This window comes from Pristiophorus japonicus, chromosome 4 (assembly GCF_044704955.1).
Source record: "Pristiophorus japonicus isolate sPriJap1 chromosome 4, sPriJap1.hap1, whole genome shotgun sequence".
NCBI classification, from domain to species: domain Eukaryota; kingdom Metazoa; phylum Chordata; class Chondrichthyes; family Pristiophoridae; genus Pristiophorus; species Pristiophorus japonicus.
This window is the reverse complement of record NC_091980.1, coordinates 306830155-306845048: the sequence shown is the minus strand read 5'-3', so window position 1 is coordinate 306845048 and position 14894 is coordinate 306830155. Positions and strand designations below refer to the sequence as shown.

General features: G+C 53.5%; 1 protein-coding gene across 1 annotated transcript in view; it reads left to right on the top strand.

Moving 5' to 3' along the window:
- The window catches only part of LOC139262794 (protein Daple-like), a 273729-nt gene that overhangs the window by 191891 nt on the left and 66944 nt on the right, over positions 1-14894 (top strand). Inside the window, exons 14-18 of the mRNA XM_070877946.1 lie at positions 693-834; positions 5073-5261; positions 6145-6306; positions 8670-8947; positions 13330-13473. Of these exons, the coding sequence (XP_070734047.1) occupies positions 693-834; positions 5073-5261; positions 6145-6306; positions 8670-8947; positions 13330-13473 (915 nt within the window). The remainder of the gene's footprint in view (positions 1-692; positions 835-5072; positions 5262-6144; positions 6307-8669; positions 8948-13329; positions 13474-14894) is intronic.

Below are 14894 nucleotides of genomic sequence, written 5' to 3'. Positions count from 1 at the left end.
CAAAAGCTGGGTCAAAGGGGTCGGTTTCAAGGAGCGTCTTGAAGGTGGAGAGAGAAAAGCAGGAGAGGTTTAGGCAGGGAATTCCAGAGCTTGGGGCCCAAGCAGCTGAAGGCACGGCCACCGATGGTTGAGCGATTTATAATCATGGAAGCTCGAGGGACGAATTAGAGGCGTGCAGACATCTCGGGGGAGTGGGGGGTGGGGCTGGAGGAGATGTTAGAAATTTCAGAAGTTTTATTGACCCGTCAATTGCTGGGAATCTCCTGTTAAACCGCGGGTTGAGTCGGGGGGTGGGGGGCGGGGGCGGGGGGGGTGGATTGAGCCAGGGGGCGAGGGTGGGGGGGGGGGGTGGATTGAGCCAGGGGGGAGGGGGAGGGGGCGGCGGGGGGGGTGTGTGGTGGATTGAGCCAGGGGGGAGGGGTCGGGTGGAGCCGGGGCAGTGGGGTGGTGGATTGAGCCAGAGGGGAGGGGGCAGGTGGAGCCGGGGAGGTGGGGGGGGTGGATTGAGCCAGTGGGGAGGGGGCTGGTGGAGCCAGGGCAGGGGTGGGGTGAGGGGGGGGGGCGCGGGGAGAGCAGGTTGAGCCAGGGGATTTCCTGCCTCTCCAACTTGGTGTGTTTCTAAGTTTAACCAAAACAAAAGGTTCTCTGGGTTCGGAAGACCAAAAGTCAACGCTTATATATTTTTTTTCCAGCAAATACAAGATCCTGGAGACCAAGATCGAGTCCACACTGAAGAAAACACTAGAGATTCGAGAGGAGAAGATTCAAGCTCTCGAGTCTCGACTGGCAGAGTCTAGCAGCCTGAACCAGCAACTGCGCGTGGAGCTGAGCACGGTAAGGAGCGGTCAGTCTCACTGGGGGGGGTCGGGGTCAGTGTGCGGGTTTGGGGGGGGGGGGGGGTCAGGGGTCAGTGCGCGGGGGGAGTGTCGGTGGTCAGTGCGGGGAGGTCAGGGGTCAGTATGCGGGGGGGGGGGGGGGAAGAATTGGGGGTCAGGGGTGGAACAGGCTCCCTGGGGAGTTGGTGTTGATCCATTCAAATGAAAATGCGACAGATTTCTCTTAAAGTGTAGTGACCTGGCAAGACACTTGGTTGCATCAAACCGCTGCAGTGGTTCAAGAAGGTCCATCACCACTTGCTCAGGGCAACTTGGGGCAATAAATGCCAGCCTTGCCAGCGATGCCCAAGATGCACCTTAAAACCTAACTCTTTGACTAATCTTTTCAAGGCCCGTCCTAATATCGCCGCCTTTGATTGTTGTCTGATTATGCTGCTGTGAACGAAACATTGGGAAGACCTGAAACCACAAACCTCGTTCCCCAGCGACTGACTCCATCCCTTCCCCTGTCATCTGTCTGAGGCTAAATGAGACTATTCGTAACCTTGGTGTCATATTTGACTCCGAGATAAGTTTCTAACCACATCAGACCCATCAGTCAGACCTCCGTAACATCGCTGTCTCCACCCTTGCCTCAGCTCATCCGCTGCTGAAGCCCTCATCCATGCCTTTGTTACCCCTAGACTTTTGACTATTCCAACTCACTCCTGGCTGGCCTCCCACATTCTACCCTACGTAAACCTGAGGTCATCCACAGCTCGGCTGCCCATGTCCTAACTCGCACCAAGTCCCGCTCACCCATCACCCCTGTGCTCGCTGACCTACATTGGCTCCCAGTTAAGCAACGCCTCGATTTCAGAATTCTCATCCTTGTTTTCAAATTCCTCCATGGCCTCTTCCCCCTCCCTATCTCTGTAATCTCCTCCAGCCCTACAACCCCCCCCCCCCCCCGAGATAGCTGCGGTCCTCTAATTCTGATCCCCGATTATAATCGCTCCACCACTGGTGGCCGTACCTTCAGCTGGCAAGGCCCCAAACTCTGGAATTCCCTCCCTAAACCTCTTCGCCTCTCTCCGCCTTTAAGGTGCTCCTTTTCGCAACCTCTGACCAAGCTCTGCCCTAATTTCTCCTTATGTGGCTTGGTGTCAAAGATTTTGCTAGCTAACGTTCCTGTGAAGTGCCTTGGGACCTTTTACTACATTAAAGGTGCTATATAAATGCAAGTTGTTGGTTACATTAAACCACGATTGCGGAAAGAGAGGACACAAGTACACAAAATGATCAAACCTTAAGCAAGAATCGAAGATTTTCCTTCCACCATGCCTGAGTAGTACAGAGGGGGTACAGAGACGATTCAATCGGCTGATTCCGGAGATGAGGGGGTTATCTCATGATGATAGATTGAGTAGACTGGGTCTTTACTTGTTGGAGTTCAGAAGGATGAGGGGTGATCTTATAGAAACATTTAAAATAATGAAAGGAATAGACAAGATAGAGGCAGATAGTCGGGGAGACTAGAACTAGGGGGCACAGCCTCAAAATACGGGGGAGCCAATTTAAAACCGAGTTGAGAAGGAATTTCTTCTCCCAGAGGGTTGTGAATCTGTGGAATTCTCTGCCCAAGGAAGCAGTTGAGGCTAGCTCATTGAATGTATTCAAGTCACAGATAGATAGATTTTTAACCAATAAGGGAATTAAGGGTTATGGGGAGCGGGCGGGTAAGTGGAGCTGAGTCCACGACCAGATCAGCCATGATCTTGTTGAATGGCGGAGCAGGCTCGAGGGGCTAGATGGCCTACTCCTGTTCCTAATTCTTATGTTCTTATGAATACCACACAGATTCAAATGTGTGGGATTGAGGGTAACGGGAATAAATAGAGAAATGGATAATCCAGGGAACATGATGTGTCAGTAAGGGGAGAATATTCCCAGCAGAAATTAGAACAAGATGCAGTCATTTTAAGTTCTGACCCATAATAAAACAACTGGAAATCTCAGCGGATCAGGCAGCATCTGTGGAGAGAGAAGCAGAGTTAACGTTTCAGGTCGATGACCCTTCGTCAGAACTGGAGAGTGTTCGAAAATGAACAAATTCTTAACAAGCACTGAAAGGGGGAGGGGAAGAAAGAACAACAGGGAAGGTCTGTGATAGGGTGGAAGGCAGGCGAGATTAGAGAGACAAAAGGGATGATGGGCCGACTTGAGATGGTAATGGCAGAAGTTAGAAAAAGATGGGGGCATAATCTTCGAATAAGGGGCCGCCCATTTAAAACTGAGATGAGGAGGAATTTCTTCTCTGAGGGTTGAAAATCTGTGGAATTCTCTGCCCCAGAGAGCTGTGGAGGCTGGGACATTGAATTCATTTAAGACGGAGATAGACAGTTTCTTAACCGATAAGGGGTTATGGGGAGCGGACAGGGAAGTGGACCTGAGTCCACCATAATCGTATTAAATGGCGGAGCAGGCTCGAGGGGCCGTGTGGCCTACTCCTCCTATTTCTTATGTTCTTATCAGTCTAGCTAGCGTGAGAATGGTGGAATTACCACCAGCTGCCTTGGGAAAGAGCGAGAGAAACAAAACATAAGATCGGGGAGGGAGTGCGGGGAATTAAAAATAGAGGAAAGGGAGCAAGATATGGGCAGAGGTCACGCTTTGAAATTGTTGAAACATAGAAACATAGAAAATAGGTGCAGAAGCAGGCCATTCAGCCCTTCTAGCCTGCACCGCCATTCAATGAGTTCATGGCTGAACATGAAACTTCAGTACCCCCTTCCTGCTTTCTCGCCATAACCCTTGATCCCCCGAGTGGAAAGGACTTCATCTAACTCCCTTTTGAATATATTTAGTGAATTGGCCTCAACTACTTTCTGTGGTAGAGAATTCCACAGGTTCACCACTCTCTGGGTGAAGAAGTTTCTCCTCATCTCGGTCCTAAATGGCTTACCCCTTATCCTCAGACTGTGACCCCTGGTTCTGGACTTCCCCAACATTGGGAACATTCTTCCTGCATCTAACCTGTCTAAACCCGTCAGAATTTTAAACGTGTCCATGAGGTCCCCTCTCATTCTTCTGAACTCCAGTGAATACAAGCCCAGTTGATCCAGTCTTTCTTGATAGGTCAGTCCCGCCATCCCGGGAATCAGTCTGGTGAATCTTCGCTGCACTCCCTCAATAGCAAGAATGTCCTTCCTCAAGTTAGGAGACCAAAACTGTACACAATACTCCAGGTGTGGCCTCACCAAGGCCCTGTACAACTGTAGCAACACCTCCCTGCCCTTGTACTCAAATCCCCTCGCTATGAAGGCCAACATGCCATTTGCTTTCTTAACCGTCTGTCTCTCTGTTTTTACCACCAAAGTGGATAACCTCACATTTATCCACATTATACTTCATCTGCCATGCATTTGCCCACTCACCTAACCTATCCAAGTCACTCTGCAGCCTAATAGCATCCTCCTCGCAGCTCACACTGCCACCCAATTTAGTGTCATCTGCAAATTTGGAGATACTGCATTTAATCCCCTCGTCTAAATCATTAATGTACAATGTAAACAGCTGGGGCCCCAGCACAGGACCTTGCGGCACCCCACTAGTCACTGCCTGCCATTCTGAAAAGTACCCGTTTACTCCTACTCTTTGCTTCCTGTCTGACAACCAGTTCTCAATCCACGTCAGCACACTACCCCCAATCCCATGTGCTTTAACTTTGCACATTAATCTCTTGTGTGGGACCTTGTCGAAAGCCTTCTGAAAGTCCAAATATACCACATCAACTGGTTCTCCTTTGTCCACTTTACTGGAAACATCCTCAAAAAATTCCAGAAGATTTGTCAAGCATGATTTCCCTTTCACAAATCCATGCTGACTTGGACCTATCATGTCACCATTTTCCAGATGCGCTGCTATGACATCCTTAATAATTGATTCCATCATTTTACCCACTACTGAGGTCAGGCTGACCGGTCTATAATTCCCTGTTTTCTCTCTCCCTCCTTTTTTAAAAAGTGGGGTTACATTGGCTACCCTCCACTCCATAGGACGTTGAGTCCGGAAGGCTGTAAGGTGCCTCAACGGAAGATGAGGTGCTGTTCTTTGAGCTTACGTTGTTTCAAAATTAAGTTCCGAGCTATTTTATCATTTATTTGACTCTTTGGCTTCATGCTCCTGGTGGGGTTTGTGCACAAGCCTCCCTCCATGTACGATTAATTCTCTCCACCCCCCACACTCGTGTTCCAGGTGAAGTGGAATCTGGAGGCACTCCTGCAGCGTCAGGAGGAGGAGAGGCCAGTGCCCGATTCCCACGGCAACTCGCCCCAGCGCTCCCAGCCCGACAGCACGGAGAAAGAGAAGTGGGAGCGGGAAAACCGGGAGACCACCCTGGAGCTACTGAAGGTGAAGGACAACATGATCGAGGTCGAGAGGACCGTAAGTGTCTGCGATCGGTCCTTCACACTGCGAGGGCTGGGGAGGGGAGGCAGAGTGATCCCAGAGTTCCCCATCACTCGCACAGGAAAAGATCACACCGTTGCTATTTCAGAGAAGAGCAGGGGAGTTATCCCCAGTGTCCTGGGGCCAATGTTTATCCCTCAATCAACATCACTAAAACAGATTATCTGGTCATCATCGCATTGCTGTTTGTGGGAGCTTGCTGTGCGCAAATTGGCTGCCGCGTTTCCTACATTACAACAGTGACTGCACTCCAAAAGTACGTGACAGGCTGTAAATCGCCCTGAAGTGGTGAAAGGCGCTATATAAATGCAAGTGTTTTTGAACACTCCAGTTCGATTCCTACTTTCCTCGCCTCCCTCTCTTTCGGCCCATCCCTCCATCCCTCCACCTCTCACCGCCCCTCCCACCCTCCCCTCGCTGCCCCGGCCTCCCCCCCCCCCCCCCCCCATCTTGCTGCCCCGCCCCCCCCCCTCTCGCTGCATCCTCGCTGCCCCGCCCCCCTCCCCTCGCTGCCCCGGCCCCCCTCCCCTCGCTGCCCCCCCCCCCCACTCCTCGCTGCCTGCCCCCCCCCCCCCCCCACTCCTCGCTGCCCCGGCCCCCATTCTGGAAAAGACCGGCATTTTCTGCTGCTAAAAATAACTTTTTTTTGAAGACTCTCCAAGTGCGCGACTGGTGTCTTCACCCCGCCCCCCACCTTGCCGGGGTATTGAATGAAAATGTTTTATTGTGTTTGAGTCTCAAGTCCACAGGGTTTAAATTTTTGAAACATCTGAGGCTTTATGGTTACCCGCTGGCGATGTTTCCTTCGCGCTCTGTCACGGGCGCCCGTTCTAACCGGCTTTGTCTCTTCGTTTTGCAGAACGCAGCGCTGCAGGCAGAGAAGGAGCTCCTCAAAGCACAGCTCAAACAGCTGGAGGCTCAGAACAGCGCCGTCAACTCCCAGATCGTCAGCCTGCAGCGCCAGGCCGCCTCCATGCAGGAGCACAGCACCGCCCTGCAGGTCCAGAACGCCAAGCTCCAGGTCAGTGCCTCCGCCCCTCGCCTTGGCCCTCGCCTCCGCTCCTCCCGCCCCCTCTCTCCGCTCCTCCCGCCCCCTCGCTCCGCTCCTCCCGCCCCCTCTCTCCGCTCCTCCCGCCCCCTCGCTCCGCTCCTCCCGCCCCCTCGCTCCGCTCCTCCCGCCCCCTCGCTCCGCTCCTCCCGCCCCCTCTCTCCGCTCCTCCCGCCCCCTCGCTCCGCTCCTCCCGCCCCCTCGCTCCGCTCCTCCCGCCCCCTCTCTCCGCTCCTCCCGCCCCCTCTCTCCGCTCCTCCCGCCCCCTCTCTCCGCTCCTCCCGCCCCATCTCTCCGCTCCTCCCGCCCCCTCGCTCCGCTCCTCCCGCCCCCTCTCTCCGCTCCTCCCGCCCCCTCTCTCCGCTCCTCCCGCCCCCTTTCTCCTCTCCTCCCGCCCCCTCGCTCCTCTCCTCCCGCCCCATCTCTCCGCTCCTCCCGCCCCCTCTCTCCGCTCCTCCCGCCCCCTCTCTCCGCTCCTCCCGCCCCCTCGCTCCGCTCCTCCCGCCCCCTCGCTCCGCTCCTCCCGCCCCCTCGCTCCGCTCCTCCCGCCCCCTCTCTCCGCTCCTCCCGCCCCCTCGCTCCGCTCCTCCCGCCCCCTCGCTCCGCTCCTCCCGCCCCCTCTCTCCGCTCCTCCCGCCCCCTCTCTCCGCTCCTCCCGCCCCCTCTCTCCGCTCCTCCCGCCCCCTCTCTCCGCTCCTCCCGCCCCCTCTCTCCGCTCCTCCCGCCCCCTCGCTCCGCTCCTCCCGCCCCCTCGCTCCGCTCCTCCCGCCCCCTCGCTCCGCTCCTCCCGCCCCCTCGCTCCGCTCCTCCCGCCCCCTCGCTCCGCTCCTCCCGCCCCCTCGCTCCGCTCCTCCCGCCCCCTCGCTCCGCTCCTCCCGCCCCCTCTCTCCGCTCCTCCCGCCCCCTCGCTCCGCTCCTCCCGCCCCCTCGCTCCGCTCCTCCCGCCCCCTCGCTCCGCTCCTCCCGCCCCCTCTCTCCGCTCCTCCCGCCCCCTCGCTCCGCTCCTCCCGCCCCCTCGCTCCGCCCCCCCCCCCTCGCCCACTCGCCCTCTCTCCCTAAGGCTGCTCTGCACAGAAAAATTTGGTTATTATTCACGGTTTGGAAAGTGTGTGATTGCAGCTGATGTCGAGATTGTTTGTTGTGTTAAATTTGAAACTGATCTGTTGTAAATCACCTTGTTGCTGCCCGTAATGGAGCTGTGCCTGTCCTCCTTTCACGGAACATACCGGGGCCAGTTTAACAATTTCACCGATTTCTGAGTCACTGCCTTTGGGAGAAACCGCTTTAAACCGAGTCTGTATTTGAATTATTTAATTTTGCACTTATCAAGGGGAGGGGTCTAACTTTATTGATGCTGTGCTCTGCAATGACCAGTGTTGGACCAGGGTCCGTAGTATGATATATAGTATTACACCGTACTTACGGCACAGAAACAGGCCGTTTGACCCAACAGGCCCATCCGGCCTTTATGCTCCACTCGAGCCTCCTCTCACCCTATCAGCATAACTCTCTATTCCCTCCCTCATGTGCTCATCTAGCCTCCCCTTAAATACATCGATACTATTCGCCTCAACCACTCCCTGTGTCAGCGAGTTCCACATTCTCACCACTCTCTGGGTAAAGAAGTTTCTCCTGAATTCCCGATTGGATATATTAGTGTCTTATATTTTTGGCCTCCTCCCACAAGTGGGAATAATCATCTCTACGTCCACTCTATCGAATCGTTTCATAATCTTAAAAGACCTCTATCAGGTCACCCCTCCACCTTCTCTTTATCGGACAAAAGAGCCTCAGCCTGTTCAATCATTGCTGATCGATATAACCTCTCGGTTCTGGTCAATATTTTTTGCTCCTTCTCCACTGTCTGTACATCCTTTCCATTATACGGAGAGCAGAACCGTTCCCAGTGTGGTCTCACTGAGGTTCGGTCCAAGTTTAAAACATAGTTTGAGTCATAGAAACATAGAAATTTACAGCGCAGAATGAGGCCATTTCGGCCCATCGTGTCCGCACCGGCCGACAAAGAGCCGCACGGCCCTCGGTCAGCAGCCCTGTAGGTTACATATAAACCCACGAACAATGGCAGGGAGGTGAAGAACGCCCAGCCCAACCAGTCCGCCCCACACAACTGCGACACCCCTTTGCACTGAAACATTCTACACTCCACCGCAACCGGCGCCATGTGATCTCCTGGGAGAGGCAAAAACCAGATTAAACACCCAGGCCAATTTAGGGCCAGTTAGTCACCTCTGCCTCTGCTCTAACATGTGTGTGTTTTCCTGTTTAAGCAGTATCAATATGTAATGTTTTTTTGCGGGCGGATGTCACTGTTGCAGGTGGAGAATTCGACCCTGAATTCCCAGGGTGCCTCTCTGATGGGCCAGAATGCTTTGCTGCAGAGCCTGCAGTCCGGCCTGGAGAGCGAGAACGAGACTCTGTCGAGGCAGAAGGAGGAGCTGAAGGCCACTTACGACTCGCTGCTGCAGGACCATGAGCGGCTTGTGGTGCTGAACGAGCGGCAGTCCGCGGAGTGCGAGACGCTGATGGGCCAGCAGGCGGGCTCCAAGGCATCCTACAAGGGCCTGGAGACCCGGCACCGGGAGCTGGAGGAAAGGTAATTCTCGTCTCGCAAGTTGCAACGTTGTGAGGGTCACGGCTGCCTGGCCGTTGGAGAGCCCTTGCACGCCCAGCCCAGTGCCCATTGAGCCCCCCAAACCCCCGTCTGCCTTCTGACCCATCCTGCAACCATTCACCTCCAGGCAGTCTCAACCCAGCATCGCCTCACTTTGCTCTCTGTCTCTACCAATGCCCCTCACTCTCCGTCTCTACCAGCATCGCCTCATGTTGCTATCTCTCTCCCAACCAGAGTCCCCTCTGTTCTCTCTCTCTCTCCCAACCAGAGTCCCCTCTGTTCTCTCTCTCTCTCCCAACCAGAGTCCCCTCTGTTCTCTCTCTCTCTCCCAACCAGAGTCCCCTCTGTTCTCTCTCTCTCTCCCAACCAGAGTCCCCTCTGTTCTCTCTCTCTCTCTCCCAACCAGAGTCCCCTCTGTTCTCTCTCTCTCTCCCAACCAGAGTCCCCTCTGTTCTCTCTCTCTCTCCCAACCAGAGTCCCCTCTGTTCTCTCTCTCTCTCCCAACCAGAGTCCCCTCTGTTCTCTCTCTCTCTCCCAACCAGAGTCCCCTCTGTTCTCTCTCTCTCTCCCAACCAGAGTCCCCTCTGTTCTCTCTCTCTCTCCCAACCAGAGTCCCCTCTGTTCTCTCTCTCTCTCGCTCTCTCAACCAGAGTCCCCTCTGTTCTCTCTCTCTCTCTCTCTCTCTCTCAACCAGAGTCCCCTCTGTTCTCTCTCTCTCTCTCAACCAGAGTCCCCTCTGTTCTCTCTCTCTCTCTCTCTCTCTCTCTCTCAACCAGAGTCCCCTCTGTTCTCTCTCTCTCTCCCAACCAGAGTCCCCTCTGTTCTCTCTCTCTCTCTCTCTCCCAACCAGAGTCCCCTCTGTTCTCTCTCTCTCTCTCTCCCCCAACCAGAGTCCCCTCTGTTCTCTCTCTCTCTCTCTCCCAACCAGAGTCCCCTCTGTTCTCTCTCTCTCTCTCTCCCAACCAGAGTTCCCTCTGTTCTCTCTCTCTCTCCCAACCAGAGTCCCCTCTGTTCTCTCTCTCTCTCTCTCTCCCAACCAGAGTTCCCTCTGTTCTCTCTCTCTCTCCCAACCAGAGTTCCCTCTGTTCTCTCTCTCTCTCCCAACCAGAGTCCCCTCTGTTCTCTCTCTCTCTCTCTCCCAACCAGAGTCCCCTCTGTTCTCTCTCTCTCTCTCCCAACCAGAGTCCCCTCTGTTCGTTCTCTCTCTCTCTCTCCCAACCAGAGTCCCCTCTGTTCTCTCTCTCTCTCTCCCAACCAGAGTCCCCTCTGTTCTCTCTCTCTCTCCCAACCAGAGTCCCCTCTGTTCTCTCTCTCTCTCTCTCCCAACCAGAGTCCCCTCTGTTCTCTCTCTCTCTCTCTCCCAACCAGAGTCCCCTCTGTTCTCTCTCTCTCTCTCTCCCAACCAGAGTTCCCTCTGTTCTCTCTCTCTCTCTCTCTCTCTCTCTCTCTCTCTCTCTCTCTCCCAACCAGAGTCCCCTCACTTTGCTATCTCTGTCCCTACCTGCAAATGCCTCCGAGAAAGTAACCAACTTTGACAAAGCCACTGGACTCTTGCCCCCTTGCCAAATCGCAAACATTACTCCCATTGCCTGTTCTGCAACTCTTTCTCCTCCTTGTGAAGCATTCTGAGGAGTTCTCCCTGAGAAATGCTATATAAATAAAAGTCATTTGCTTCTGCATATCTCTCTCTCTTTGCCTGTATCTGTGAGGGATGTATGTACATCGACTTACCCCGAGAGCTAACCTTTGATAAACACTTGAGAGAAATTCGCCAATCCTGAGCTGCCAGGGGGATCTGGGCTCGAGGTGCATGACTTGTGCGAGTCAGTGCGACCATCTTGTAGCTCCAGCTTGACCCGCAGTCCCTCGGAGTGAAGCCTTGGTCAGTGCATTGACCCTTCTATCAGTTTGGAGAAGACCCTTCTGTCAGTGCGCTACCAGTCTCGCCACCAGATGGCGCAAGGAGCCATTGAAACTTCTCGGGACCTCCAGTGGCTGAAATGAAGTACTGCAGCACTCTGTGTGTCTCTCTCTCTCTCTCTCTCTGTCTGTCTCTCTCTCTCTCTCTGTCTCTGTCTGTCTGTCTCTCTCTCTCTCTCTGTCTGTCTCTCTCTCTCGCTCTGTCTGTCTCTCTCTCTCTCTCTCTCGCTCTGTCTGTCTCTCTCTCTCTCGCTCTGTCTGTCTCTCTCTCTCTCGCTCTGTCTGTCTCTCTCTCGCTCTGTCTGTCTCTCTCTCTCTCGCTCTGTCTGTCTCTCTCTCTCTCGCTCTGTCTGTCTCTCTCTCTCTCGCTCTGTCTGTCTCTCTCTCTCTCGCTCTGTCTGTCTCTCTCTCTCTCGCTCTGTCTGTCTCTCTCTCTCTCGCTCTGTCTGTCTCTCTCTCGCTCTGTCTGTCTGTCTCTCTCTCTCTCGCTCTGTCTGTCTCTCTCTCTCTCGCTCTGTCTGTCTCTCTCTCTCTCGCTCTGTCTGTCGCTCTCTCTCTCGCTCTGTCTGTCGCTCTCTCTGTCTCTCTGTCTCTCTCTCTCGCTCTGTCTGTCGCTTTCTCTGTCTCTCTCTCGCTCTGTCTCTCTGTCTCTCTGTCTCTCTGTCTCTCTGTCTCTCTCTGTCTCTCTGTCTCTCTGTCTCTCTCTCTCTCTGTCTCTCTCTCTCTCTGTCTCTCTCTCTCTCTGTCTCTCTCTCTCTCTGTCTCTCTCTCTCTCTGTCTCTCTCTCTCTCTGTCTCTCTCTCTCTCTGTCTCTCTCTCTCTCTGTCTCTCTCTCTCTCTGTCTCTCTCTCTCTCTGTCTCTCTCTCTCTCTCGCTCTGTCTCTCTCTCTCACTCTCTCTCTCTCTCTCTCTCACTCTCTCTGTCGCTCTGTCGCTCTGTCGCTCTGTCGCTCTGTCGCTCTGTCGCTCTGTCTCTCTGTCTCTCTGTCTCTCTGTCTCTCTGTCTCTCTGTCTCTCTGTCTCTCGCTCTCGCTCTCGCTCTCGCTCTGGCTCTGGCTCTCGCTCTCGCTCTCAGAGGCCTGGACTAATGATCCAGAGACATGAGTTGAAATCCCACCACGGCAGCTGGGGAATTTACATAAATCTGGAATAAAAAGTTAGTATCAGTAATGGTGATACAAAACTACCGGATTATTGTAAAAACTCATCTGGTTCACTCATGCCCTTACCCGGTCTGGCCTATATGTGACTCCTCACCCACAGCAATGTGGTTGGCACTTAACTCTCTCTCTCAGAATTTATACCTTTCAGCCAATGTCCCAGATTCCTCCATCCCCATCCCTGGGTATGTGATGGCCAGAGGTGGTGTCACAGTTGGAGGGAGGCCTCACCATTAAGGGATTGACAGGGTAGATGCTGAGAGGTTGTTTCCCTTGGCTGGAGTGTCTAGAACTAGGAGGCACAGTCTTAGGATGAGCCATTTAAGACTGAGATGAGGAGGAATGACTTCACTCAGAGGGTGGTGAATCTTTGGAATTCTCTGCTCCAAAGGGCTGTGGATGCTCAGTCTCTGAGTATATTCAAGGCTGAAATAGGTAGATTTTTGGACTCTAGAGAAATCAAGCGAAATGGAGATCAGGTGGGAAAGTGGAGTTGAGGTCGATGATCCATGATTTTATTGAATGGCGGACCAGGCTTGAGGGGCCAAATGGCCGACTGTTGCTCCTAATTCTTCTTATGTTCTTCTACTCTTGTGGCTCCCCCGCCCCCTCTCTGTCATTGTGTGTGTGTCTCGGTATGCGTGTCTGGCCTTTTCTCTCGCTATTAAATAAACCTTGTGATTTTGGGCTTGACCTGATAATTCCCCTCCCCGCCCCACGAGGATTAATTCCGAAGCCTCGGAAGTGCAAACGTTGTCACGTTGCAGTTTTGCTCAGACATGTGGAGCTATTTTTTCCTCCGTTAAAACAAAGTCAAGTCAGTCCACTCGTCCGAAGCTGAAATGTAAATAAGCGATTTGAAGCCTGCTCCTTCTCCAATCTCACTTGCCCCCCGCCCCACCACCGCAGTCCATCCGATACAATCATCACCCTCTGCATAAGCTCTGCTTTCTCCCTCCATCCATGCTGCAGTCTTGGCTCCTGTAGAATCTGCGACTGGGTTAAACGAACTCAGGGCCATAGTCACCGGGTTATTTGGGCACGGATCGAGTTGTTTGCCAGGCCGCTGTAGAACCCGCTCCGTTTTCAGTGAAGTTGATTTATCGGCCAGCATCGAGGTTGGAAATGACCCCATTGACATTTACCCCCGCCACATTCCCACCCCCACCCCCGCGGCCAAACCCACGTTCCCCACCCCCCACCCCCCCCCCCCCAGGCCGTACCCCAGGGCTGATCCGACACAGTGCTGTAACTGCCCGGTGTTGTCGTTGTCTCCACGCGCAGGTACATGGGGCTACTGAAGCAGAGAGCTGAGCTGGAGGAGATGGACTCCGCTCTGAGAGCCCAGCGAGAGGACCTGCAGCGGGAGACCAAGAGGAGCGCGGCTGTCGCGGAGGAGAACAGGCAGCTGCAGGCTGACCTGAACAGGTGAGGATTCCTTGTACTGCAGAGCGCGGGTCCGTGCGGACAGTGAGCGAGAGCGGGGTCCATGCGGACAGTGAGCGAGAGCGGGATCCTTGTACTGTGGACAGTGAGCGAGAGCGGGTCCTCATACTGCAGCGCCCAGTCACGAGAGTGGGGCCCGGCCGGACCATGAGCGGGTGGGGCACCGAGGGTTTGATAGTGGTGATCTGAGAGCCAAACATATACTCCAGAGCTTTGTTCGATTTACTTTTAAGAATCAGGGAATGTCTCTCCAGATCATTCCCTGAAAAGAGAGACTTATATAGTACCTTTCACAACCTCATAGTGCCTTTCAAAGAGCTTCACAGCCAATGAAGTACTTTGGAAGTGAAGTGTAGTGTAGTCTGTGTTGCAATGAATGCAACAGCCAATTTTCACATAGCAAGATCTCACAAACAGCAATGTGATAATGACCACATAATCAGTTTTAGTGATGTTGACTGAGGGTTAAATACTGGCCCCAGGACACCAAAGAGAACTGCCCCCTTGCTCTTCTTCGAAATAGTGCCACGGAATCTTTTATGTCAACCCGAGAGAGCAGACGGAGCCTCGGTTTTAACATGTCAACCAAAAGACGGCACCTCCGACAGTGCAGCGCTCCCTCAGCAATGCACTGGGAATGTCACTTTTTAAAAAAGGAGGGAGAGAGATAACGGGGAATTATAGACCGGTCAGCCTGACATCGGTAGTGGGTAAAATGATGGAATCAATTATTAAGGATGTCATAGCAGCGCAGTTGGAAAGAGGTGACATGATAGGTCCAAGTCAGCATGGATTTGTGAAAGGGAAATCATGCTTGACAAATCTTCTGGAATTTTTTGAGTATGTTTCCAGTAGAGTGGACAAGGGAGAACCAGTTGATGTGGTATATTTGGACTTTCAGAAGGCTTCCGATAAGGTCCCACGCAAGAGATTAATGTGCAAAGTTAAAGCACATGGGATTGGGGATAGTGTGCTGACGTGGATTGAGAACTGGTTGGCAGATAGGAAGCAAAGAGTAGGAGTAAATGGGTACTTTTCAGAATGACAGGCAGTGACTAGTGGGGTACCGCAAGGTTCTGTGCTGGGGCCCCAGCTGGTTTACATTGTACATTAATGATTTCGACGAGGGGATTAAATGTCGTATCTCCAAATTTGCGGATGACACTAAGTTAGGTGGCAGTGTGAGCTGCGAGGAGGATGCTATGAGGCTGCAAAGTGACTTGGATAGGTTAGGTGAGTGGGCAAATGCATGGCAGATGAAGTATAATGTGGATAAATGTGAGGTTATCCATTTTGGTGGTAAAAACAGAGAGATCGACTATTATCTGAATGGTGACAGATTGGGAAAAGGGGAGGTGCAACGAGACCTGGGTGTCATGGTACATCAGTCATTGAAGGTTGGC